Raw genomic sequence first — 19,076 nt, 5'->3', positions numbered from 1 at the left:
TCACTCCACATCTCCTGAACGGTCTGGGAGCTCGGTGGGACCTATGATGATTGACTTTGGTTGTCACCCAGCTTTCCCAAGATGCGATATCGCTGTGGTTGTTTTAGTCTTCCGCTCGTGCGTTCACATGTATTTGACTCACTTTTATAGCGCCGACATATTCCGCAGCGCTGTACAGACATTATCCTCATCCCCAAACAAACGTAAAATCCATTTGTTGGGTACAATCCGCCGCCCTCTCACGGACGACGTTTCTTCCTCCTCAGCAGACCGTTTCCAGCCTCGCAGACCACCAAGTTGCTCAAAGATGAAATCTTGGCTTTTGGAGTCACGCACCTCGCCTCCGCCATCATTATCCTCCCCATACAAATGACCCGTGAAGAATGAACATGAGCAGGTTCTGCTCTGACCCCCGGGGGGAGGGCACGCCCCAACACCTCTATTTATACTCCACACAAGACGGAAACGTCACAACCTTCCGCTCGCCTCTCCTGTGACCTGCTGCCTGTCATAACTGCCCCGCATGCCTCAAGAAGTCACAGTCGTCACTACAGACGCTCGATGAACGCAAAACTGTCATATCACTGCTGGGTGACAACCAATATGGCTGCCATTACAGCCCCCGTAGGAGCAATCACAGAGATTTCCTGACTGATGGCTACTGCTATGGGGGCACTGTGTCGGTCACTGTTAGGGTGGCACTACAGCTGGCTCGGTGGTTGCCTATGCCAGCCACTATTTGGCTCAGTAACAGGAATGTTGTCGTCACTGTTATGGGGCACAGTGGCTGGCGGAATACTGTATCCGGTGCAGCTCTGGGGGCGTTATCTGGCAGGCTATGTGACGGTCAAACTGTGCCTGTCACTAGAGTGGCAGCACTATAACTGCCCTTGTCAGTTATGACTGTCTGTCACTATAGCCGTCTGTTATTGGGGCATCGTAGTCTGCTATGTTATGGGAAAACTGTGCTGTCACTATATGGCGGCACTATAGATGGCATTGCATGCAGACTGCCCGATCCCCCGAAGATGCCAAACGCTCAGCGAAACATGTCGGGGGGCAGCCCTTGAGCATTTATCCTTTTAGCACAGTTAGTGAGCGCAGCATAGGGAGATATATATATGGCGGTAAAAAAGATAGAATATAGAAAGCAGCAGTGGCGGCACGCAGCCACCGACACGATACAGATTGCTCAAGTGAAATAACGATACCTAAAGCTCTTATAGTCTAATTGCCATAGAGACCAGGCAGCGCTCACACTGAGATGTTTTTAAACTAATTGTCTATTTCTACTGAAAAGTGTTAGTTCTAAGTGAAGTTTTAGGTACATTCATATGACACAGGTGACAAGAGGGCGTATTTTCAGTCTTAGGACATGTGTATATGTTTAGTGGTGTCACTATATGGCGGCACTATAGATGGCGTTGTTATTGGGGCACTGTAGCCAGCTACGTTATGGGAAAACTGTGCCTGTCACTATATGGAGGCACTATAGCTGTTTGTTATTGAGGCAATGTAGCCTGCGTTGTTGTGGCAAAACTGTGTTTGTCACTATGTGCTGGCACAATAGATGGCTTTGTTATTGGGGCACTGTGGCAGGCTATGTTATGGGAAAACTGTCCCTGTCACTATATGGCGGCACTATAGATGGCTTTGTTATTGGGGCACTGTGGCAGGCTATGTTATGGGAAAACTGTGCTGTCACTATATGGCGGCACTATAGATGGCTTTGTTATTGGGGCACTGTGGTCAACTATGACTGTGGCTGTCACTATATGGCAGCACTATAGCTGTCTGTGTCCTTCTCCCATACCATGTAGACTGTAGGCCCTCGCGGGCAGGGTCCTCTCTCCTTCTGTACCAGTCTGTAACTCGTCTTGTTCATGCTTAGTGCAATTGTCTGTATTATGTATGTGCACCGCTTATCGCATGTACAGCGCTATGGGATGAATGGCGCTATAACAATAAATAATAATATTTGGGGCACTGCAGCCTAACGTGTTGCGGCAAAACTGTGTTTGTCGCTATGTGGCAGTAAAACAGATGACTTTGTTGTTGGGGCACTGTGTCTGTCACTATATGGCGGCACAATCAATGGCTTTGTTGCTATGTTATGGGAAAACTGTCCCTGTCACTGTATGGCAGCACCACAGCCGGCTTTATTATTGAGGCAGAGTAGCCGGCTATGTTACGGGAAGTCTGTCACTATATGGCGGCACAGCTGGTGGCTGTATTACAGGAATGTTCATACTCCCAGCTGCATTTTTGTGGGACTGTTGTTGCTTCTGTTACGATGTGGCTCATTTTTGGAAAGCCATGAATGTGACACTATGTTTCGGTAACCCTATGGCCCTATTATGGGGTCACTACAGGTATCTGAAAAAACAGAGACATATCAAAATTTTGCTCCCTTCTTTTTTTATTTGGGGGTCACCCTCTCCTTTACTACTGAATTCACCACAGTGAGACATTGGTGAATGCTGCATGTATGTCGTGTTCCAGCATTTACATGATATCGGTTTTCAGCCTGCACCAACATGGCCGCCAAAGGTCTCCCTGCGTCCCTTGAGTGCGTCATGACGTTCCTCCAATCACAAAGAACGTACACTAGGGCCAGCCAATAGGATGAGGGCGCGGGTTCTGACTCTAGAGTGTGGCGGAAGTTCTCGGATTTCCATGTGTTTTGCCGGGAATGATGTCCGCCGTGTCCGGCTACACTTCGGGCCGGTCCAGGAGGAGCCTGGCAGAGCTGCTCGGTATAATTGGCTGAAGTCTGAGACTCGCAACGATTTACCACCTGTTGCAAACCTATAACTCCCAGCATGCTCTGACAGTTTCATACTAGGAGTTGTAGTTTTTGCAATAGTTGCTGTCTAGAAGTAATTGTCTGTTTAGCTATTGCTATACTTCAGGGACCAGCAACACCCTGCACCCCAGCTGTTCTGAGACTACAACTCCCAGGATCCTCCTTTAACTTATATGGGAGTTACATGCGCAGCCATGTAAGCGTGCATGTTGGGAGTTGTAGTTTGCTAACCTGGGATTACACGGTTTGCAGCTGTTTTATCCGGGTAGATGCAGAATGTGCGCAGTCGTGGATCAGGTGCAGTCGTGTGAACAGAGACTTGTATACCCCCTGAGGCTGCACAGCCGCTCGTGGTATAGCCAGGGCGCAGCAGAATACCACGCTGGCGTGCGGTTTAACCTGCAAAAACCTGACCGCCGTAAACAAGCGTTCAGAAAACGGAGCCGACGTGATATGCTGCTACGTAGTGGAGCTCTCCCCTCTCCTGACATACATCCCCCATGTAATCACAATTCTGGAGAATCTATCCTTGTTGTGCCATTCCTCTATTATTCCTGCGAGAAGATTCTGAATGAATTGCTGGCAGTTTGCAATGAAGGTCCAGCTGGGTGCTACAAGTCTGGGGTGTGTCCCTGCACAGTCTGACACCGTCCAATCAGTGCTGCCAGTGTCGGACACACCCTCAGCAGGTAACACCCATCTTGGACCTTTATTGTAAACTGCTGCCAATTTGCTTATAACTTCTAGTAGGAGTAGTAGGGGAATGCCACGTGATAGAGTTAGAAGAATAGATGTCCCAGAAGTAGTTACATGTCGGGAGAAGGGATGGCGCCATGAGAGTGCTCATACATTTAACTATCCCTCTCGCCTATGTCAGTCCGAGTTCACACTGCAATGCAGATTCCGTCATGTTTTACTGGAGGATGTGTGACAGCCACAGACCTCATTTTAAAGGGGGTTTTCTGGATAGGTCATGTGTATCTGGTGGGGGTGCGACTCCTGGGACCCCTTCCGATCAGCTTTTTGGGAAGGCAGTAGCACCGTGGCCTTCTCGCAGCTCACCTAGCACAGCGCCGTACATAGTATAGTGGCTGTGCCTGGTAATGCAGCTCAGACCTATTCACTTCTATAGGGCTGAGTTGCTCCTAGGCCACGTGAGGACCGTGTCATCACTGGCCTAGGAAAAGCAGAGAGAAGGCCGCGGTGCTACTGCGAGTGTCGGTGCCTTCTCAAACAGCTGATCGGCGGGGGTCCTGGGTGTCGGACCCCCACAGATCAGACACTGATAACCTCGGAAAAGTAGATAAGTCTCGGAAAACCCCTTTAAGTTAATGGGACCTGTTGAGTGATTGATCTGGCTCGGTTTTCTGCTCCTGTGACACAACAGAAAGGCCTCATGCACACGACCGTTGTTGTGTTCCGTTCCGCAAAATGGGGTTCCGTTGTTCCGTGATCCGTTGTTCCGTGATCCGTTTCCGTGTGTCTTCCTTTATTTTTGGAGGATCACCAGACATGAAGGAAAGTAAAAAAAAATCTAAGACAGGTTTGCCATGCAAATGATAGTAAAAAAAAATGGACGCGGATGACAATCTTGTGTGCCTCCGCGTTTTTTCACGGTCTCATTGACTTGAATGGGTCCGCGGACCGTTTTCCGCGAAAATAATAGGACAGGTTATATTTTTTTGAGGGACTGGAACCACGGATCACGGACGCGGATTACAAACGGTGCATTAGCCGAGTTTTCAACGGACCCATTGAAAGTCAATGGGTCCGCAGAAAATCGCGAAAAACGGCACAACGGACATGGAATAAAACAACGGTCGTGTGCATGAGGCCAAAGGTAGAGATGAAAAGACAAGCGGGATCTCGACAGTTAGACATGATCTGGACAGTTTTCCGCTTCTAGTTGTAAACAAGGATGTTGTCATTGACTGACAGCAAACAGGGATTTTGAAAACAGTGAGAGCCCAGAATCCTTGTGAACGCTGCAGGACTATTGACTGCGGCGGTTCAGCTTTGCTTACAGTACATAACCCTCCTTTAAGCTGGCGCTAGATGGGACTACGGCTGTGCAGCCAAATATGTGGTCGCGTTGCGTCCTTCAGCTTTCTGCGACACGCAGGTCACCAGAAATCCAAACCTGCTGGCAATTTGCAGATGGCTACACGACCACACTCACGCGGCCCGGAACTGCGGTCTTTGATTGTGCAGTGAAAGGCTCCGTGTCCATAGTCCTCCTGATGTTACCGTCTTAGGGCTTATGCACACGACTGTATGTATTTTGCGGTCAGCAAAAAAATACAGATGACATCCGTGTGAATGGGTCCGCATCCGTGATGCGTGGTGCACTGCCGTTTGCATGAGGCCTTAGAATGCTGCCGAATTAAATGAATGTGTTTTTGGGGGGTGGGGGGGGGGGTGTCCTTTACTCAAACAGTGTTAGACTACTTTCACACTTGCGGCAGAGGATTCCGGCAGGCAGTTCCGTCGCCGGAACTGCCTCCCGGATCCGGCAATCCTGACGCAAACGGATGGCATTTGTCAGATAGATCCGGATGCGGATCCGTCTGACAAATGCATTGAAATACCGGATCCGTCTCTCCGGTGTTATCCGGAAAAACGGATCCAGTATTGATTTATTTTTGCATTTTTAAAGGTCTGCTGCGGTATTTTCTTCGGCCAAAAAACTGACTGCATCTCCATTCAGAATGCATTAGGATGAAACTGATCAGTTATTTTCCGGTATTGAGCCCCTAGGACGGAACTCAATACCGGAAAAGAAAAACGCTGGTGTGAAAGTACCCTTATGCTTGAGGGTTTTTAGGCATTTTTTCCCCCTGCTGTTATCATTGCAGATGGTGTCCATGATGAGTGCAGATAATGCAGAGTCTGTTGGGACCCCCAGGGCGTATCGGCTTCTCGTTACCTGCAATCTCATCAATCTCTACACATATATATATCCTTTTCAGCTAACAGGCCGAAGAATTCTGGCAGGAAAGCTGAACCCAGCAATAAAAGCCTGCAGGAGGCCGCCCTGTGTCTGCTGAGCTGTCGCCAGGACGTCAGTCAGTTTCTGTTAGAGGTAAGAAATGGGGGCGGCTTCCAGTTTCCAAGTCATGGTTGCTGGTTTCCAGTTTCATCACATGCACGATACGGTGAAAATAGTTGTCTGAGAATCAAATATTGACGACCTGTCCACAGGATAGGTCTTCGATATCAGATCGGTGGGGGTCCGACTCACTGCACCCCCTACCAGTCAGCTGTTTTATGGGCCATGTATACCAAGCACAGCGCCATTCATTGTATAGTGGCTGTGCTTGGTACTGCAGCTTAATTCTATTCACTTGAATGAAGACGAGCTGCAGAAAGGCTACGTGACTGATGGACTGGAGACCACAGGCCTATGAAGAAGCTGCAGCACCGCATGTCTTCAAACAGCTAATCTCTGAGGTTGCAAGGAGTCGGACCCCCCACCGATCAGATATCGGTGACCTATCTTGAGGACAGGTCATCCATATTTGAGGCCAGGACAGCCCCTTAAAAATCAATTAGTCGTTAGTAAAACAATACTACTTTGCAGGGGGTACAGGGATTCTCGGACCGGTCATCAGGCTACAGATTGTTAAAGGGGTTCTCTGCTCTGGACAGTTCCTCCTCATTAGAAGCTAACCATAAAGTGTCTTCCTGCTGGGACTCTCAGCGATCAGCTGTAATCTGCAGGGAAACTTGGCAGTAAGGCCTCTTTCACACGGGCGTCGCGGGAAAATGCGCGATTTTTCAGCTTGAGTGCAAAGTGTTTTAATGCTTTTTGCACGCGCGTGAGAAAATGTTTGTTACCCGAACCCGGACTTCTTTACAGAAGTTTGGGTTAGGTATTCTGTAAATTTTATTATTTTCCCTTATAACATGGTTATAAGGGAAAATAATAGCATTCTGAATACAGAATGCATAGTAAAATACCGCTGGAGGGGTTAAAAATAAAAAAAATTAAATTCACCTAATCCACTTGTTCGCGCAGCCCGGCTTGTCTTCTTTCTTCTTCTTTGAGGACCTGGGAGAAAAGGACCTTTGGTGACGTCACCATGGTGACCATGTGATGAGCGCAGTGACGTCACCAAAGGTCCTTTTCTCCCAGGTCCTCAAAGAAGAAGAAAGAAGAGAAGCCGGGCTGCGCGAACAAGTGGATTAGGTGAGTTTAATTTTTTTTATTTTTAACCCCTCCAGCCCTATTGTACTAAGCATTCTGTATTAAGAATGCTATTATTTTCCCTTATAACCATGTTATAAGGGAAAATAATAACGATCGGGTCACCATCCCAATCGTCTCCTAGCAACCGTGTGTGAAAATCGCACCGCATCCACACTTGCTTGCGGATGCTTGCGATTTTCACGCAACCCCATTTACTTTTATGGGGCCTGTGTTGCGTGAAAAACGCACAATATAGAGCATGCTGCGATTTTTACTCAACGCACAAGTGATGAGTGAAAATCACCGCTCATCTGCACAGCCCCATAGAAGTGAATGGGTCCGGATTCAGTGCGGGTGCAATGCTTTCGCCTCACGCATCACATCCGCGCGGAATTCTCGCCCGTGTGAAAGGGGCCTAAGAGTTCAATTTCCCTGCAGCACCACCACAGGAGAAAGGAAGCATTACACATTGTCCATTCAAATAAATGTGCTGTCTGTGTAAATCAGGACAGATCCTCCAGAGCGACATCACAGGGATTCTATCATTGCAGTTCTTTGAATTCTCATGGGCAGTTTATCAGTATTTCTTGGAATGTTCCTTTAAAGCAGGGATGCCCAACCTGCGGCCCTCCAGCTGTTGCAAAACTAAAGCTCCCATCATTCCTGGACAGCCTACAGCTATCAGCCTACAGAAGGGCATGGTGGGAGTTGTAGTTTACAACAGCTGGAGGGCCGCAGGTTGGGCATCCCTGCTTTAAAGGAACATTCCAAGAAATACTGATAAACTGACCATGAGAATTCAAAGAACTGCAATGATAGAATCCCTGTGATGTCGCTCTGGAGGATCTGTCCTGAAGGTTGAGCATGCCTGCTTTAAAGGGTTTATCCGGTAATTAATATTGATGACTTATCCTCAGGATAGGTCATCAATATCAGATCGGTGGGGGTCCGACACCCGGGACCCCACTATCAGCTGTTAGAAGAGGCCGGTGCTCCGTGAGTGCCGCGGACCTTTCCTAGGCCATGTGACGTCACGTTCATCAGTCACATGGCGAAGGCACAGCTCAGCTCCATTGAAGAGAACGGGCCTGAGCTGTGATACCAAACACAACCACTATACAATGGACGGCGCTGTGCGTGGAAGGCTCCAGAGCTCAGGTGAGCGCAGCGGCACCCTGACCAGTGGGGCGCCAGGACTTGGTCCCTCGCCGATATGAATGATGACCTATCCTATACACTCCTGGATAATCCCTTTAATTCTCTTAATTTGTCCACGTATGTCAGGCTATTGAAAATTCTGGATGACTACCAATATGGCCGCCAGTACAGTGGCTGTTAGCCAGCTTTTTGGACACTAGTGGCCAATCTACTGTAGTTATTCACAGATAAATCTGTTTCTCTAATATCGCTGTATAACGAGACCAATCAGGTGTTCAGGACTCTACGATGGTTTTATGTTATTTTAGGCAGAGGTGCCCTTTAACAAAGCTCTACATAGGCGAACGCTTACCAGACCCATTAACCCAAACTTAGGTCAGAATTACAAAATCTGCCAGTCTGTCGCAGTGGTGCACGCCGTGCGATAGATTTGTCGCATCTTGCGACGTTAGACTTTCAAACGCCAACCTTAAAGCTGACAGATTTCTCTCCTGACTCCCCCATACACATACATGTTCGGCCGAGAGTGTGTGGGTGGTCAATGGGGAGAGAGGAGAAGGCCGCAGCCTGATACCTGGTGACGGGCTATCTCCTGGGAAGCAAAAGGATGGGTCGAAATGATTCACTTTGCCGGATCCTCCTCTTCCTCAACATCATCCGTGGGGGAGAGTCAGGAGCTCCCCACACACATTAGACTAGTGATGCTCAACCTGTGGCCCTCCAGCTGTTGCCAAACTACAACTCCCAGCATGCCTGGACAGCCTACAGCTATCAGCATGGCATGATGGGAGTTGTAGTTTGGCAACAGCTGGAGGGCCGCAGGTTGGGCATCCCTGCATTAGACTGTTCGCCAAACCCACCATTCTTGGCAGATTCAGAAGACAATAGGGGGCCTTTAGCTGGTTTGCTTTTGTCCATTAATTTGCATCTCTCCAGAAATTAGAGTGCAAGAAAATGGGCCAAATTACACCAGAAAACAGGAGGAAGGCCCTGAGTAAACCTGGACCATTCTATACCTGTCAGCAGAACATGCAGATGTTGGTAGGTTTGTATGGAGACTTGACTGTCCATCGGTATTGCCCATTGGGTAGCAACCTCTGCAGCCATAGTTTTGTTTCAGAGATAAGCGGTGGCAGGACCGCTTATCTCCGAACACACTGATCAGCCGGACCTGTGTGTGTATGGAGAAGACACTAAGAGACACAGAACTGGGATAGGTCCACTTGATACTTGATATCTACATCAGACACTCCGGTCGTTACTGTGGTCTGAATAGGAGGGAGTGCTTTGCGTTGCAGTCAGTGTCTGACCATATTTCTTGCTTTCCTGTACAGGTAGAAGCTCCTCCATGTAAGAAAGTGTGCAGCAATGACTGCTCAGCCTCCGGTCACGTTCAGAAGTCTACCACATTTACTGACACGTTTATTGGTAAGTGTATTAAATATAGTGACTATAGAGCAGGCATGCACAACCTGCGGCCCTCCAGCTGTTGCAAAACTACAACTCCCAGCATGCCCGAACAGCCTACAGCAGGGCATTGTGGGAGTTGTCGTTTTACAACAGCTGGAGGGCCGCAGGTTGTGCATGCCTGCTATAGACTCTTCCTCAGTATTTTCAGCCAGTACTGTTTTGGGAAAGCTGGGTGACAACCAGTATGGCTGTGATGGCTGGGACTCGGCTTTCCCAAATTCTTTTTTTTTTTAATAGCGTTTATTTAACATTTTTAAAATAGTACAACAATCCCATAGGGAAAAAACAATACTGCAATACAGTCATACACGTGAGCAAGATCAGACAATTCCATCAGTGTCATAATATACGACAGTAAGAGACTTAAATGCATTTGGATACAAAACATTCTTGTTGTCATAAAAAAGGAAGGGAAATAGATGTCTGCTCACACCCACTCACATCCACACGCACAAACACACACTTGGGTGGCACCGCCCCAACCAGTAATGGATCTCAAACTGTGCCCTCCGCCTGTACCCATATACCCCAGATTTTGTCAAACCGATCAGGGGTTCCTCTCGCTTCATAGGTCAACTTGTACATCTGGAGATCGTTGTTAATTAGTTGTACCCATTGGCTTATCGTGGGACACTTGGGAGGCTTCCAGTTCAAGAGTACATTCTTCCTACCATAGAACATTAAGAGCCGTAGGAGAATTCTACAATATTTGGAAGGAGTCGCATCAGCAACTAGCCCCAGAACACAAACAATAGGATCACATATCCCTGGTATACCCAGTTTAACATTAATGAAATTACACACCCCCTTCCAATAATTTTGTAAGGCCGGACAGGACCAAACCATGTGGAAAAAGGATCCTCTGTCGCTTCCACATCTGTCGCATCCAGGATTTGGTATCTGCCGCATCTGATATAAACGTACCGGAGTCAGATACACCCTATGCATCCATTTGACCTGAATAAGTTGATCTCGAGAGCTCACGACAGACCTCCTCCACCCTAGACGCCATTCCTCCAAGTGAGAATCCTCCAACTCTGGGATATCCGCCGACCACTTAACAAATGATCGCTGGATAGGAGAGTCTTGCATTTTAATAATTTCACCATAAAAGGAAGAAATTGGTTTATATGGTTGTTTCCTTCTGGCTATCGATTCCAGAGGACCACACTCCAAGCTTAGGGACAAGGAGTGGAACTGTTTCTCACAAGCGTGTCTCAGTTGGAGGAACCGGTAAAAGCTCGTCTGTGGCAACAGGAAGTCCGACCGCAAATCCCCAAAGGAGCGAAAGACCCCATCCTGGAATAGCTGCGTCAGATATTTAAGCCCCTTCCTAGGCCAAAATTCAAAGTCTGGCAAGTGTAAAAGCTCAGGGAGATGCCTGTTACGCCATAGTGGGATATACGGAGACCAGATATCCCCTGCTTGGGTGTCCATATGTGTATTTACAAACTTTGCCCAGGCTTCTATAACCGTTATCATAGCTTCTGTGTATGTCCCACTCAACAAAGAACCACCTCCCCTGTAGACCAAGTTTGTTAGAGCTTCATACGAACCCACTAACGCCGCCTCCAGCACCACCGCCGGATTATTGGAGTCTGCTCTAATCCACCAGGAAGCATACATCAGGCGTGTCGCTATGTAATAAACATATAAGTCAGGAAGTTGTAGACCACCCTGCAAGTAGGATGCCTTCAACGTCTTCCTTGCTATCCTAGGGTTCCGATGACACCATAGGAATCGGGACATAACCTTATCTATGACATCAAAGTGGGATTTCGGTACCCTCACTGGAGCCGCTCTGTATATATATAACAGTTTCGGTAGTAACACCATTTTAAAGATGTTGATCCTTCCTATTAAAGTCAAGGGGAGATTTTCCCATGCTTCCAACTTGCGTGTGACATATTCCATAGTGGGCCTCAGGTTCAGATGGCAAAATTTCCGAGGGTCTCTATGTATGTGGATCCCCAAATATAGAAAGCTGTCTACCACTTTCAGGGGGGATACTGGAGATATCTCTATTGCTTCTTCACTGTCCACTATACATAAGCTCGATTTAGCCCAGTTCACTCGTAGCCCTGAGAACCTACCATATCCATTCACCACATCTAGCAAAGTTTCTAAGGATGGGCCAGGGTCAGCTAAGTACACCAACAAGTCATCCGCGTATAGCGAAACCTTCTCCTGTATCCCAGCCACCGTCCACCCCTCTATCAAGGAGCTATTATTTATCAATTGAGTAAGAGGTTCCATTATCAGAGCGAACAACAGCGGGGACAGGGGGCAACCCTGCCTTGTACCTCTGTATAATTTAAATGGTCGGGAAAGAGACCCATTTACTCTGATGCGCGCTGAAGGTGCCTGATACAGTAACTGGACCCATTGAATGAAGGAGTGAGGAAAACCAAGTCGGGCCATTGTCTCCCAAATAAAATGCCATTCTACCGAGTCAAAGGCTTTCTCGTTATCGAGAGATGCTAGGACCCTTGACCCTGCATTATCATGCCTGACCTGCAAGTTCGTAAATAACCTCCTAAGATTGATATCCGTTGTTTTCCCGGGCATAAAACCAGATTGGTCAGGGTCAATAATGGCTAAGATTACCTGATTAAGCCTCTTGGCCAGGATCTTAGCTAAGATCTTGGCATCGGTGTTCAGCAGGGAAATAGGTCTATATGATGCACAGTGGTCCGGAGGCTTCCCAGCTTTATGAATTACCACAATGGTAGCCTCGCCAAAGGATAGAGGCAGTCTACCAGATTCATGTGCGTAGTTAAAAAGATTCAGTAGACGTGTAGAGTACAATTCAACGTCTAGTCTGTACCATTCGACTGGGAACCCGTCCGGACCAGGTGATTTCCCTGCTGCCATATCACTTATTGCCGCTTTAATTTCTCCCACATCAATAGCTGCCTCCAAAAAGCTACTGTCTTCTCTAGCCAATGTAGTAAGGGGGATGTTCTGAAGGAAAGACCGGATCTCATCTGGGGTCATCGCAATTTTGGAGCTATACAGGTCCCTGTAAAATTGAGCAAATTGCTCACATATGTCCTCCGGTTGATATACCCTTGAGCCATCCCCGCAAGTAATGTGTGGGACCACCGTCTGGGGCGACTCAGTCCTGGCCAGGAACGCCAAAGCCCTCCCATTCTTATCACCATCAGCAAATATTACACGCCTTTGATACAATAACTTCTTCTGGGTATATTCTGTTAGGTGCAAATTGAGCTTCCTCTGGGCCTCCTCCCATAGACTACGACCCTCTCCATCCGGATTTGTAATAAAAGCCTGTTCTCTCTCTACTACCTCCCCTTCTAGCTTAGTCCTTGTAGCCCTCATCTCCTTCCTATACGTAGCTATCGCATGAATCAGAGTACCCCTCATCACAACTTTGAAGGCTTCCCACTCTATCAACGGGTTAGCTGAGCCCTCATTGAACTCCCAATAGTCTTTCAAACCCTGCTGTACACTCCAAACAACAGGCAGGACCTCTAGCCATTTACTATTGAGTCTCCATACCCTCTCCACCGGCGCTAGAGGTTGTTTTAGAACTACTAACAATGGAGCATGATCAGAGATACCTCGGGGAAGGTAATCAGCCACCGTCAGAGAGGGTAATAGATCTCTGCTAAGAAAAACTAAATCTATCCGTGAAAGCGTAACATGAGAAGCGGAATAGCAGGAATATTGGCGCAACCCCTGATGTAAGTACCTCCAACCCTCCGTTAAATCAAATACATCAGCCCAGGAGCTTAGCGCCTCATTATGGGTATCACTAGGGCGAAGACGATCCAGTGACTGATCCAAAGTCGCGTTGTAATCCCCAAAGGCAATCAGAGGTGCCGGGGGCATAGATGCTACCATTCTCATAACCTCATCCAGTATATCCCTACGAAAAGGGGGGGGGACATAAAGGCCCACCAGAAGGTAATCGATGCCCCTGATTGCCACATGGAGAATCACAAAACGACCCATTATATCCGTATGCACAGAATACACCTGAAAGGGAAGGGATTTCGCCACCAGAATCGACACACCTCTGGCTCTAGAATTATATACCGCGTGGTATGCTGAACCAACCCAGGGCCTCTTCAACGCTAAGAGCTTTCGCCCCTGAAGATGTGTCTCCTGCAATACCAGAATGTCAGGATTATGATTTCGTAGAAAATTAAAGACCAGAGACCGTTTAATTTTGTCATTGAGACCCCTGACATTCCAGGAGACAAACCGACAAACTGACATTATGGCGGTCTATTGAGATAGTAATCCCAGAAGTCACTGCACCACCCAAGCCATACACTCACACATTCATACCAACTTCCAAACATTAGAGCAAGAGCCCCTGAATACGCCCGTAACATCAGGCAACCCCCCCCACCCTGCCCAGACGACCCCAACCTATCCAAGCCTAAAAACCCTCCCCCCATTTGCCTCTTTAATAGAAAAAGGGGAACAGCAACCCTTCCTTCAGCCCTACTGCTCTAGGTAAACCTAATAACTGAACCTATGCAGCAGGTTGCTACAACCATCACTCGTTCAGCTCCGTTATTTAGCTATCATCTGAAACGCATGGAAAAACATTCAAAACATTAGATATATGACTCTCAGCCTCTGCGGTCTAGCCAGTCCGATGCCTCTTCAGGGGTGGCAAAGAACTTCACCTGGTCACCCTCCTGGACTCTGAGCCGAGCCGGATACATCATTGCATAGACAAGTCCCTTCTCTCTTAAGCGGTTCCTCACCGCCGTGAACTGTCTACGTTGCTTCTGCACTTCTGTAGAAAAGTCCGGGTAAAAGGAGATCCGGGTATTTTCAAAAAGAATGTCTTTCAAACGGCGAGCTGCAGCCAGAATAGCATCACGGTCTCTGTAGTTTAGGACTTTAAAGATGAAGGGACGAGATGGGGCCCCAGGAGGGAGGGGGCGAGTGGGAATCCTGTGAGCACGTTCAACTGCAAAAGTCCCTGACAAATTTATAGGATTAAAGATTTGTTTTATGAGACGTTCCACAAACTCTTCTGGAGAGGGCCCCTCTGCTCTTTCAGGTAAACCCATAATACGGATGTTGTTCCGTCTGTTACGGTTCTCGGCATCCTCCACCTTTGCCATCAGGGTCTTGACTTGATTCTGTAGCGCATTAATTGCAGAGTCATCACGCTGTACTCTATCCTCCACATCACTCACTCTTCTTTCCACTTCCGTTGTTCTCTCTCTAATTTTATCAATATCATGTCTGAGAAGAGTAAGATCAGCCTGGACATGGTCAATTTTGACCGTAAGCGCCGTTTGGCAGTTAGTGATGGCCGCCATAATTTTTGCAAAGTCTACTTCTGGACGCTCAGAGGAGGTTGCAACTTCTCGGTGCTCTGTCTGACTCATGTTGTCCAGCATAAGTTTAGGTGGATTAGCCGGTCCTGAGGTGCCTGTTTTCCGGCCCATAAGGTGATCTCCCCTTCACCAGTAATAGGAGTACTGGCCCTTTAAATATCTCCCCCACACAAGGGCAATAGAACAGCAATGGCGGCTTTTTCCCTGGAGTCAGGATACTGGCCCCACTCAGTTGAGGTGGATTCGCCCCTTAATACAGATGCCAGGTGTATGCAGACAGGAGAGCCAGGATCCCGGTTCAGTCCTGGGGCATGAAGACAACTGCACACAGCGTCACAGGCAAGATGGCGCTCACACCGCCAGACACGTGGGGGACCTGAAACCAGCAGCCCAGCAGAGAGAGAACCGGAGGCGTCTCACCTCCCAGCCACTCCAGGACTCCCCCGACCACCACCACCAGTAAGTAAGGCGACCCGGTAAGTAAGGCGATCTTGCGTCCCCACCTCTCCCGCTCTCACCGAGGGGTCCACAGTGCTGGATACTGCTCCTTTCCCAGGCCTCACTCCAGGGGATCCGGCAGGCGATGACCGCAGCAGGCACACAGCTGAAACTCCGGTTACCGGTAAACCGTGAGTTGCGGATCACTTGGGGGGTGTCTTTTCTTTGGCCACACGCACAGACAATCAGGATTCTGCAGGATAATGTCGGAGCTGAAACAACTTGCGTCCTCACACCATGACGGTTAGGCCACGCCCCCTTTCCCAAATTCTTGAATAGCCGATCTGCCTAGTGATGATTCCTGCACGGCAGAGTCGCCTTAGGCTCCTTTCACACTCGCATTAGGCTTGTCCGGCAGGGGAACAGCCTGTCGGATCCGTACTAACGTTTGTACACGTGTGCTGCCGGAAATCTGCCCCGGCCTCATTCACTATATTGGGGATGGGCCGGAGATCCGACCGCAGCGCAGCAAACATGCCGAGAGGCGGCCAGACAAAAACCGCAGCGGACTTCCGGCAGCACACGTCTGCAAACGTTAGTACGGATCCGGCAGGCTGCTCTCCTGCCGGACAAGCTTAACACGCACGGGCGGGCGGGCTGGGAACTCAAAGTGGCCCCGGAAGTCAGGTCCAAATTGATGGAAGGCAGGGCCAGTGATACCATATTGTGCTACATTATGCCACCTCAACAGAGCCCAAAAAACGTGGTCCATAACAAAAAACTGCCCCATAAACAGCCACTGGCCGGCTGTGAGGAGGGCCCAGGCGGCCCCCTGGGCATCGGCCCCCAGAGAAATTTCCCTGTAAGGTCTATGGCCAATCCACCCCTGGTAACGCGAGTGTGAAAGCAGCTGACAGGAGTTTAGGAAAGTTGAATGCAAGGATGTGGAGGAAAGAATCCAGTTTCCCCTTATTTGCTATACACCAGTGGTATCCTACCCATGGCTCTCCAGCTGTGTCAGAACTACAACTGACAGCATGTCCGCACATGCTGGGGGTTGTAATTATTTACCACTGCTATTGAACATGTACATACTGATTTGTCTCCTTTTTTTTCCTCCCTTTCCAAGCATCTGCATTGCGAGATCAGGCCTTGCATTTGAACGTAGCACCAAATCTACTGGGAGCTAAAGCAGCCGCGTTGAACATCCAGAAGATTTGTGATGATGTCATAGATGGGGATAAAGGAGCTGAGCTGAGTCCGGAGCAGAGGGTGAGCGCACTCAGTGGAAGCCGTAAACTAAAGCCTGTATTAGACAGGCAGATTATGCAGGTGATTGTCAGGAGGGAAGCCTTCCTTCCCAGCAATCGCCTGCTCGTCAGTGAAGGAGACCGCTGCTATTACGTGCAGCGATCTCCTCCACAGTATGGGGAGAAGTGATCGCTAATGCCATTGCTCATCCCCATACTGAATCGTTGTTTGCCGGCTGATCTGCCGCCGGCAAAACTATGATTTTTAAACCTATTGAAAGATTGGGATTGGTAATTGGCGGCAGTCTTACACTGCCAGATCATCACTAACGAGCGTTCATACTAGCGCTTGTTAGCGATGATCTGGTCCATTATCTGCCAGTCTAATAGACCCTTAAGGCTGGCCATGTATACTATATAGCTTCTGACCCCGCAATACACATTCACCCGGGCCAAGCATGCATGTGTCCCGAACAGGGAGAGGTGAGCAATCCACTGATGCCTCTGCCCCTAGAGCAAAGAGGATCATTCAGTTGAAATGCGATATGCCCAATCCTCATCTCCTCTGTCACCTGCCAGTGAAGGAGTCCTCCGAAGACCTCCATGCACATTTGATGGTCAGCTGGTCCCATCAAAATTGGCGGCTTATGTATGGCCAACTTAACCCCTTTGCTCCCCTGATCATAAATGTGCGCCCATGGTGCACGAGGAGGGTATGGAACATACTCATGGCTGTGCCTGCTTTCTACACTGTGGGTGTCAGCTGTATTATACAACTGACATCCACCACCAGCGGCCAGGATTAGACCTAACTCTGATCTTGGCGGTTTAATTTCTCAGGTGCCACGGGCAGTAGTGACTGCCGCATCTGAGAGGTTAGGGCGGAGGGGGCTCCCTCTAATCTCCAGTTGGCATTCCCACGACGTAATCAGAGCGTGCCAATTGGTTATGAATAGGGGTGCACCGAAATGAAAATTCTGGTCCGAAACCGAAAATTCAGGATGCCCTTGACCGAAAACCGAAACCGAAACTGCCTTTTTGCCCAAATACTTTTAAAATACTTTTTTTTTAAATGATTTTATTAATAATTCTTTTTCATGAATGAAATTCATCTGTGGGTGGCGCTGTTATGGAGATGGGATCTGTGGGTGGCGCTGTTATGGAGAGGGGGATCTGTGGGTGGCTCTGTTATGGAGAGGGGGATCTGTGGGTGGCGCTGTTATGGAGAGGGGGATCTGTGGGTGGCGCTGTTATGGAGAGGGGGATCTGTGGGTGGCGCTGTTATGGAGAGGGGGATCTGTGGGTGGCGCTGTTATGGAGAGGGGGATCTGTGGGTGGCGCTGTTATGGAGAGGGGGATCTGTGGGTGGCGCTGTTATGGAGAGGGGGATCTGTGCACTGTTATGGAAAGGGGATATGTGCACTGTTATGGGCATAACAGTGCACAGATCCCTTTCCCCATAACAGTGCACAGATCCCCCCTCCCCATAGCAGTGCACAGATCCCTTTCCCCATAACAGTGCACAGATCCCCCCTCCCCATAGCAGTGCACAGATCCCCCCCTCCCCATAGCAGTGCCATAGACCGATCCCCCTACCCATAACAGCCCCGGCCCTGCTGCTCACATCATCACTCACTGCATCTTTACTTTACCTTACAATCGTGATGCTCCGGTAACAACTCTGCAGGCAGAGCGGAGGGCGGCGTAACGTCACTTACTCACGTGACGCACCTGCTCCGCCCACTTTATGAATGAAGGAGGCGGAGCAGGCGCGTCACGTGAGTAAGTGACGTTACGCCGGCCTCCGCTCTGCCTGCAGAGTTGTTAGTTACTGGAGCCTCACGATTGTAAGGTAAAATAAAGATGCAGTGACAAAGTAAACCGCCCGCCCGGCGCCCGCCCGCAGATGGTGGGTGACAAATCCCACACCCCATATTTTCGGCCGATATGTAACAATATCGGCCGAAGTGGATTAGGTGCATTTTCGGCCGATATTTTCGGCTGCCGAAATTTCGGTGCACCCCTAGTTATGAAGATCCCCAGGCCCGCCATGTTTCCGATCCTGTTAGACCCTGCATTGTCTTCAGAGGAGAGGGCCATGTTCTCCCTGTTGCTTCCTTGCACCTGTGGATATGATATAAATGTTTGGATTGGGAACGCACCTTTTCCCCGTTCACGCTTTTCCCTACATTGTCAGACATTAGGTCGCCATCACTAGACACCAGATGTAGAACAGTATTTCAGAACCTCAGTCCTCGCCTCCGCCGGGTATAGGTGAGATGTCCTCACCGTATTGGGGCTGCTATGACGGACACGATTTCCTCTGTATTTTGTTTCAGGACAGACTGACGGCTTTTCTTCAGACACTGAAGGGACTGGTGGCCGAAAATTGTTTTAGTTGCTCAGCGTTTTTGCAGCACATCCTGGAACAGGAG

The 19,076-nt window shown here is 48.9% G+C and overlaps 1 protein-coding gene across 1 annotated transcript in view; it reads left to right on the top strand.

Moving 5' to 3' along the window:
* The first annotated feature begins 2,663 nt into the window (after positions 1–2,663).
* FANCA (FA complementation group A) overlaps positions 2,664–19,076 on the top strand; it is a 45,137-nt gene continuing 28,724 nt past the window's right edge. The window contains 5 exon segments of the mRNA XM_040408952.1: positions 2,664–2,756; positions 5,776–5,888; positions 9,488–9,581; positions 16,521–16,663; positions 18,981–19,076. Of these exon segments, the coding sequence (XP_040264886.1) occupies positions 2,693–2,756; positions 5,776–5,888; positions 9,488–9,581; positions 16,521–16,663; positions 18,981–19,076 (510 nt within the window). The 5' untranslated portion in view covers positions 2,664–2,692.

The sequence above is a fragment of the Bufo bufo genome, chromosome 10, assembly GCF_905171765.1.
Source record: "Bufo bufo chromosome 10, aBufBuf1.1, whole genome shotgun sequence".
In the NCBI taxonomy this organism is placed as follows: domain Eukaryota; kingdom Metazoa; phylum Chordata; class Amphibia; order Anura; family Bufonidae; genus Bufo; species Bufo bufo.
Note: the sequence above shows the minus strand (reverse complement) of the source record. Positions and strands in the feature narration are given on the sequence as shown.